Consider the following 8,993-nt stretch of genomic DNA (forward strand, 5'->3'; position numbering starts at 1 on the left):
GAAAAGCTGGAAGAAACTGAGGAGGAGGGCGACCTTATAGGAGGACCAGCAGTCTCAATTTACCTGGACCCCTGAGATCTCAACACTGAGCCACCAACCAGGCAGCAACACCAGCTGATATGAGGACCCAAACACATATACAGCAGAGGACCTTCTGGTCTGGACTCAGTCAGAGAAGATGCACCTAACCCTCAAGAGACTGGAAGCCCCAGGGAGTGGGGAGGTCTGGTGAGGTGGGGTTGGGGGTGAGGCATCCTCTTGGAGATGGGGGTGGGGGAGGAGATGTGGGATGTGGAACAGTCAGAGGGTAGACAGGAGGTTGATAAAGTCTTGACTGTAAAAAAAGATTAAAGAATAATTAAAATTCTTTTCTATTACTTCCTTGATTATTTCCTTACTCCTAATATAAACATTTTTCTTCAAAATAATAGTTTCTTTGGGCTGAAGATTTGGTTTGGCAGTGAAGAGGACTTGTTGCTCTTCCAGAGGATGCATGTTTAATTCCCAGCATCTACACGGCAGTTTACAACGGACTGTAACTTCCGCTTCAGAGATGTGCTCTTCTGACTTTCACAGCTGCCAGGCATGCAGACGGTGCTCTGACGTACATCTCTAGCCCATATAATAAAAAATTTAAATTTGAAAAAAATTATTTGTTATTTGCTTGTTCATGCTGCATATAACCCAATTAATTAAACATTTCCTCTTTGCTTTTGTTTTTGGAGACAAGTCTCACGCAGTTCAGGCTAGCCTAGAACTTGGAATATTGCAGAGGATGACTTCGAACTCTTGGTCTTCCTACGTCTATTCCCTAAGTGCTGGGATTACAGATGTGCCTCACCATTATCAGCTTTGCCCATCTGCTCTTAAATCCCCGAGACAGGCACATCTGTATTTGTTAAGTGAGGTACATTGAACCTGTAGATGCCCTTATTGCTTCTGTGGCCCATCTCTAGCGACTATGAGAAGTGAGCAGGAAATACTGGCAGGGTGTATCAGTTTATCATCAGCATTGGAAACCTTCTGGGTCTCTACAAACTCTTGGGGCAGTGTCCTCCTTGGGCTAGAGGAATCTTTCTGCCTCAGGCTGTGAATGAGGACTCTGCTGCTTAATGCTTAGGTAAGGGAGGGAAGTGCGGTGTCCAAGACCCATAATCAACCCTGCTGCCTCACGCTCTACCACTCATTTCCAGTATCCTTTACTTTAGGGTGCACGAGCGCAGTTTCGCAGTAGCCCTTCTCTCCATGTTTTGGATTATGATCTATTCCACTGATGTATGCTTCCTGCTTTCTGGATTTTATAGGATTCATTCTCCTTTCTGCCGATGAAACTCCTTTCTTCCCCTGGCACCATATTGATCTACTTTTCAAAAACATATTTTCCATCATTTGTAGGAACTGAGGTGGGAAGAGGATATTGGCATCTGTGTTCAGTCCCCCCCTGCTTATATTTGTCTTCTATGATTCTTCTGTGACTTCTTCCTCCAGTTACGTCTTCATCCATTTGCTCTACAACCTACCGACAATGTGCCAACTCTGGGTCAGGCTTGGAATCAGTTGTCTCTTAAGAGGATAGTACAGACATAAACGATCCTCACCATGCATCGCTACATAGATACAGGCTGATATGGATATTTCTTAAGGGGTGGATTTCTATAGGTCAATTTATCTTATCTAGGAGGGCAGTTTATATCTTTATCAATTGGTTGTGAGTTTATTGTGCAGATATATTGTGGATTGAGAATTTAACAAATAAATCTGATTTTTGGGTTGCAACAACAACAAAAGGGAGGATAGCACTGTTATCTATAAGTAAAAGGGTGTGATTTTTTTTCTCATTTTTCATAACAGGCATACACAGTCTTATTTGTATGAGTCAATTTGCATATTTATTTATTTATTTTGCCTTGGTGGCACAGCTTGGGCTAGAGACTAATCACCAATAAGTGAAAGCCACTGATCTAGGTGTGACCCAACAATCTGTTTTGGCCTCACTTGCATAGTGCTTGATATGTAAGTAATAAAAGTCTTCATACATTGCTCTCTGATGACTCTGCATTTAGTCAGGTTTCCATTCTCCTCAGTGGTTCCAGCACGTCTCTCAAGTCTGTCTCCCCTGAGATCTTAACTGCTCCTGCCTAGTTCTGACCCTTGTCACATTTACCTTAACTTGTTTGGCTAATGGCTTAGTCCATGGTCTTTAGCAGCAGTTCCTAACATTTGTCGTGGTGAAATTGATGTAAAGTCCATTAAGTCTATGAATTTATAATCTCTCTCACCTTGATACAACCTTTATATTTTCTTCCATTAAAATTTAGAAACACTCATCCAAGTATATCATTTCCTTATTTAGAACCTTATTTATAAACCTTCAAACTCTCTCAATTGCTTAAAGTAAAATGGCCTTAGAAGCAATATTTTTATAGATTATTTTATTAGGCAGTTTGTACAAGTAGTAGAATTAGTATAGTAATACATTATGAGCACAAATGCAATAATTTTCTGGTTAAGTTGATAATTCTACTGGTGACTAGGAAGTGGGAAATATGGCTTTATTCATGACTTAATTAGGTCAATGGGGGTGAATAAAACAATGAATTGTTACAATCTAAGAATTTTGACTAGCAGAACAATAAAGATTTGGAGTATAAATACATTGATTTGCAAAAAATGAACTACTATGGTTAGAGGGGTTCAAACAAAAATCTGAAGTTTGTGTATGGTAGTAGACAATAAAGTTTGGAGGTTGGTAAATATGTTATATTATTCCCTTAGTCTCTATGATGGTTAATTTTAATTTTCAACTTAATACAATCTAGAATCTCCTGGGAAGAGAGTCTCAGTAAAGGATTGTCTAGATCAAGTTGGTCTGTGGGAGTTGGGTGATCTTAACTGAGGTGGGAAGGCTGCCCACTGTGAGTGGCACAATTCCCTAGGCAGGGGATACTGAACTGCATGAGAATGGAGAAGTGAGCTGAGAACAAGCATATGTGCATCCATTGTTCTGTTTTTGATTATGGTTGTGATATAATCAATTCCCTCAAGCTCTTGTCTCTCTTCTCTGTTATGATGGACTGTAACTTGGAACTGTGAACTAAAATAAATCCTTTCTCCCTTAAGTTGCTTTTGTCAGCCATTTTACATCATAGCAACAGGAAAGGAAGATAAGACATTCTTGAATCTCTTACTTCAGTTTTTGTGGCTCAGTTTAAATGCTGTTTCCATGTAAAAGGTTTCCTATGTAAAGATACCAGGATGTTTCAGGGCAGGAGATGGCCAGTATGAAACCATGGTCTTTGGTTCAAGGATTGCTACAAAGGTGTTTCTATTTTCTCAAGCTCTTCGAGATGTGTAAATATCACAAACCAACTGCAATATGTAAATTAAGACAAAGGGATTTGTGAATAACCTACTTTTGAAGATCAGAGTTCAGTAAGGGCAGATAAGTAACAGCTAAGTTCAGAGACTCGATGTGATTGTTTCTCATAATTGGGAGTCAAAATTGGAGTGGAGGGGCCAGAAATCACTTCTTAGGGCCTTTAAATTTGTTCATTTTAAAAACAACGTTTAAGAATTCTAGAAAGAGTTAAGAACTGTGCCGAATGTCAGATGTTGTATAAGATTAAAAAAAAAACAAAAAAAACAACCCAGAAAAAAAAAATCAGTTATTGGGAGAGAGGGAGAGAGAGAAAGAGAGAGAGTGTTGTTTTCTTGTCAGAACCAGAAATCCTTGAGTTAAGGAGGGAGATTGGAACAATGGAGGTCTTGGTTACAAATAACCTTTCTATCTTCCTTCTTTTTCCCTTTGTCTTTCTCTTCTTTCTCTAAAATGCAATGTTTATTATAGTTTTGGCGTTTGGGGAAATGATAGAATGAAGGTGAAATTAATGACGTGTAAAGCAGAAAGAAACACTTGGTGGCAAAATTCATTAGGTGCTGGGCCATCTGGGCCTGTTACAAAGGTGCAAGTTAGACCTTAGATGCATTCTGCAACTGTTTATTTCTTATGAGGAGTCAGAAAAGCAGGTAGATTTTACGATGGAAAGATACAGAGTGGTAGCAACCAAGCTTCAATATGAGAATGACCAATTTTCAGCGACTTAACAAAATATAAGGTTGCATATTCTTCAAGAAAATATTTGGGTAGATGATATTTAAGGGTTGAAACAATGGCTCTATGATAACATTTACTGGTTCAACCTATTTTTTTTCTTTTTTTCGGAACTGGGGACTGAACCCAGGGCCTTGTGCTTGCTAGGCAAGCGCTCTACCACTGAGCTAAATCCCCAACCCATGGTTCAACCTATTAAGTTGCTATGCCAGCCTCTACTTGCAGCTTGTTATGGGGAAGGTGATTGCGCTCTCTCTCTCTCTCTCTCTCTCTCTCTCTCTCTCTCTCTCTCTCTCTCTCTCTCTCTCATCAGCCTCCGTCAGAGGGCAAGAAAGGAACAAAAGGGAAGCCATGAATCTTTACTGTAAAGGTGCAGCCTAGAGAGTGTCTCTTTTCTGACCTGTAGCTGAGGCTGAGAAATCTAGTAGTCTTGGGTAGGATGAGAATGCATCCATCTTAAAACGGGATTACTGAATGAATGGCTCTCTGCTTCAGGGGATACAGTATTTTTCCCTCTAATTTCTCAATTAGAGGGTGACTCATGAATGGAATGAAAGAATGAATGAGATTGTGAGGGGTTCAGGAACAAAGTGAAGGAGCACGGTATTCAATTAGAAGACTCAGGTAAGCAGAAAACTGCTTAACTGTTAGGCAGCGTGGAGGGACCACTTAGATTCTGGACAAAGGAAGCAAATGTTAACCATTCTGAATTCTCCCTGAAGCTTCCACATTAAAAAAAAAAGAAAAAATAAAAACCAAATCAACAAACAAACAAAACCCCAGTCCGTTTCACGAGATTGAGCCACAGTACATTTGGGATAGGACAGGTGTTCTCTTCAGTCAAAGGTCTCTGATAAGTCTGTGCAGTTGGCCAGGGAAAGTTTGTTCTTGGTTCTGGGAATGGAATACTTGTTTTCTTCATTTCCCAGTATGGGAAAGAGCAGCTTCCAGAAGAGGTTAGCAGACCCTGGGGATTCAACCATCGCATGCACACTCATGAGCGCTCATCTATTAAGCTAAAATTTCCCATTATTTTCTCAATATAGATAGGCAAAATGGAGCCTTGGGAAGCTTTCTCATTTTTCCTGTCACACAGAAACTGGTGATTCAGGGGTCACAGGAGTTTGCAATAAATAACCCACATCGATTTCTCTGTTCTAGAATGTTTTTTTTTTTTTTTTTTTTTTTTTTTTGCTTTTCTTCCTCCCAGTGGTCTGATGTTTACCCCAAGAGGCAGTGTTAGGAAATCATTTACAAAGTGGTTCAGCCTCTCCATCTGCTACAGTTATAAATCTAAGGATGGGCTGTGCCTGAGGCAGGGGATCCAGGACTTCCTGCCCTTGATCTTTCAGACAGAGCTCTGTCCTCTTAGTCCAGATCCCAGCAGCGTCGACAGCCATGGAGAAGCTACTATGGTGTTTTCTGATCACGATCAGCTTCTCTCAGGCTTTTGGTCATGAAGGTAGGAGCTATTATAAAGGTTTTTTTTTTCCCTAGGGGAGAGCGATGGGAGCCTAATATTTTACATGAGGAATTCAAGGATCAGGATCAGGTATAGCTGTGTTCCATAAGGAATCTGGGAGAGGGTCAGATGTCTCTTGGTCCCAAACCCTACTTGTAAGGGAGGAGACGTCTTCATTATCTGAAAAACTACTCACTTTGTTGGTTTTCTGTCTCACAGACATGTCTAAACAGGCCTTCGTATTTCCCGGAGTGTCAGCTACTGCCTATGTGTCCCTGGAAGCAGAGTCCAAGAAGCCACTGGAAGCCTTCACTGTGTGTCTCTATGCCCACGCTGATGTGAGCCGAAGCTTCAGCATCTTCTCTTACGCTACCAAGACGAGCTTTAACGAGATTCTTCTATTTTGGACTAGGGGTCAAGGGTTTAGTATTGCAGTAGGTGGGCCTGAAGTACTGTTCAGTGCTTCAGAAATTCCTGAGGTACCAACACACATCTGTGCCACCTGGGAGTCCGCTACAGGAATTGTAGAGCTTTGGCTTGACGGGAAACCCAGGGTGCGGAAAAGTCTGCAGAAGGGCTACACTGTGGGGACAAATGCAAGCATCATTTTGGGGCAGGAACAGGACTCGTATGGCGGTGGCTTTGACGCGAATCAGTCTTTGGTGGGAGACATTGGAGATGTGAACATGTGGGACTTTGTGTTATCTCCAGAACAGATCAACGCAGTCTATGTTGGTAGGGTATTCAGCCCCAATGTTTTGAACTGGCGGGCACTGCAGTATGAAACACACGGTGATGTGTTTATCAAGCCGCAGCTGTGGCCCTTGACCGACTGTTGTGAGTCCTGAGGCACCTCCTGGGATTACATTCTCTCTCTCGTCCCTCCTTATGAACCTTTTAACCCCAGCAGATGTTGTAGGTCTGTTTTGTGAATATGGCCTTTCACTTCTCTGCTCTGTGGTCCTCAGCACTAGAGCATGGAATTTAAATGTAAGGCTTCTGGCATATGCATTCCACTACTCTTTATCAAAGAGAACCTGACTTACCCACGGTGTGTGTATGTGTATTTAATTAAAAAATTTTTAGACATAATCCTTCTCCCTCACACAGATGAGAAACCAGATGCACAGAAAGGAGAATAATTTTTTATTGTTTTTGTTTCAGAATGTCATATTGAATGGTGTACTTATATCCTTTCTATCCCTCCCTCTTCAAATCCTCTACTATCCCCCCCAATTCTCCCTCGAATTCATGATGTCTTATTATTAGCCTTATATGCACATACACATCCATCCATCTATCTATCTATCTATCTATCTATCTATCTATCTATCTATCTATCTATCTATCATCTATCAGTAATCCATCTTACTGATTACATTTAGTGTTTCTTGTATTTTGTTGAAGACTTGAGACTGGATAATCTATCAGGAGGTCTATCCCTGAAGAAAACGGATTGTCCTTTTCTCAGCAGCTGATTACCTCTAGCTCTTCATATATGGGTGTGGCTTTGTGAAATTTTTCTGTCCATGTTGCATGTCAACTGGAATCATTATGCAAGTCTTTTTTGGGCAACCCAGAATGATGGAGCACTGACTACACTGTGCTCAGAATCAGTTCTTTTCTGGAATAAAACCTGTACTTGAACTTTCCAGGTTCATGAATCAATAAAGTTACCTTTGGCTTGAACGAATTTGAGCAGTTTCATGACTAACTTTACTATTGACCCTCTGAAATCAAGACTCTAACTTCAGGCTGACTGGCACTGTCTTGCAGAACCATATCCCAGCCACCCTACCCTCTGCTGCTGGAATCTTTTGTGATGAGTCTCTCTGAGGTGGACAGCCCTACTTTGGAGATAGCTGGTCATTCACGGGGTTCAGGTGTGGGCTTCTGATACTCTCCCTTTTAGAATTCCAGTTTGAGAACAAATATCTAAAGACCTTTGAGAGTCATGTATCTGGAGTCAAGTCCAGTGATGGAAAGCATTTGTTTCAGTCTGTTTGGCTGCTTTATAGAAACAGACCCCTCAATGTTTCTGGCTTTTCCCAGAGGCATCCTTCATCATGGTTTTTCTGGACTGGGTAAACAATAAAGTCATTCCATAAGGTTTTATTGAGGGTTGGAGAAGGGGCTCCTTCAATCATTATTTTAGGGAAGGCATAGGCTAGAATGGTTAAATTTAAAGGTTCTAGAATCAGGTTGATGTCCTGGTTTTATATCTTACAATTATGTGACCTCTTTGAACTCAGTTTTCTTACCTCTAAGTAAAGAGAAATAATTTCACTCATTTAAAGGTCATTGTAAGAGGTGGATATGATTACATAAACAGTAAGCTCTTGTAAGAATCACCCTCTGTTACTATTAGTTGATTTTATACTACATGCCTAAACGTTACACACCCTGAAAATAGTGCTGTTGGAGTTTTGTCTAGGTTGGCAGCATGTGTGTTTCTGATTTGCTAAGAATTCAGTTCAGACCATTAGGTGGACGAACAGAGTGTCTTTGAAGAAATTATTTATGAATATCGATTTCCCTAATTGACCTTTGATAACCATTTAGAATCACAAGAGTTAGGGAAATATATTCTTAGGCAAAAATGCAAGTGAAGATAATTCTCCATTGTCCAATTAGGGCAGATCCATATACCCTGACACTCAGCTAAGTGGGAGAGAGGGGTGATGCTCTTTTCAAGTTAACGAATCTAACCAGGAGATATGTCTTAATTATAGAAGGCCGTCCCAATTCCTCAGGGATGCGGGATGAGCTAATATGTTCTTCAGAATTCAATTATGGGTACCTTGTACACACAGTCTAGTGGAGAGCCTCTGGCCTGATAATTTTATCCAGGGAATTTTTAACAGGTAGTATTTGCATTTGGCGTGGATTAAAAAAATCTTAATAAATACTTCTATAGTGCTTAAACTTAAGCAATTTACCTCTCTAGCAGATACCTTGATGTAATATTCCTAGAAAATGTATTCCTAGGTACCTGGTGAATTGTCCTAATATATGAAGTTGTTAGATGTAATCTAATAAAACCATATCTGCTGAGAATGATTTTGATTTGGGAATGTTGGTGCTGGTATTTTTTATTTTTTATTTTTTTGTAAGTAGGTAATACCAACCTTCTATGTTGGTCACTCTAAGTGGTATTGGTAATGCTGTGTCATTGCACTGGGCTTTTCAGGGATCATGCATCAAACTTATCCCGGAACCTTAAAGAGCAAGTTAGAAACACAGGGAGCCCCTGCTCTACTTAAACCTTGATATTAAAACTAGGCAGTGGCTAGGAAGATGGCTCAGTTGGTAAAGCATTTGTCTTGCAAGCTCGAGGACCTGAGTTCAGTACCGAGAGCCTACACAAAGTTGCTTGGCATGGTGGTCCATGTTTGTAATCCCAGCACTGGGGAGGTAGGA

General features: G+C 40.6%; 1 protein-coding gene across 1 annotated transcript; it reads left to right on the forward strand.

Annotated features, from left to right (window-relative positions):
* Nucleotides 1-5,463: 5,463 nt before the first annotated feature.
* On the forward strand, nt 5,464-7,263 carry Crp (C-reactive protein). The gene is made up of 2 exons (XM_032914923.1): nt 5,464-5,573; nt 5,793-7,263. The coding sequence occupies exons 1-2, from the start codon at nt 5,510-5,512 to the stop codon at nt 6,419-6,421; spliced, it is 693 nt and encodes a 230-aa protein (XP_032770814.1). The 5' UTR covers nt 5,464-5,509; the 3' UTR covers nt 6,422-7,263.
* Nucleotides 7,264-8,993: the final 1,730 nt, after the last annotated feature.

This window comes from Rattus rattus, chromosome 10 (assembly GCF_011064425.1).
Source record: "Rattus rattus isolate New Zealand chromosome 10, Rrattus_CSIRO_v1, whole genome shotgun sequence".
In the NCBI taxonomy this organism is placed as follows: Eukaryota; Metazoa; Chordata; class Mammalia; order Rodentia; family Muridae; genus Rattus; species Rattus rattus.

Bases quoted from the DNA above. Each gene is read 5' to 3' on its own strand.
- Crp (XM_032914923.1), top strand. From the start codon at position 5,510: ATGGAGAAGCTACTATGGTGTTTTCTGATCACGATCAGCTTCTCTCAG. The intron at 5,574-5,792 runs GTAGGAGCTATT...TCTGTCTCACAG, and splicing joins TCAGGCTTTTGGTCATGAAG to ACATGTCTAAACAGGCCTTC.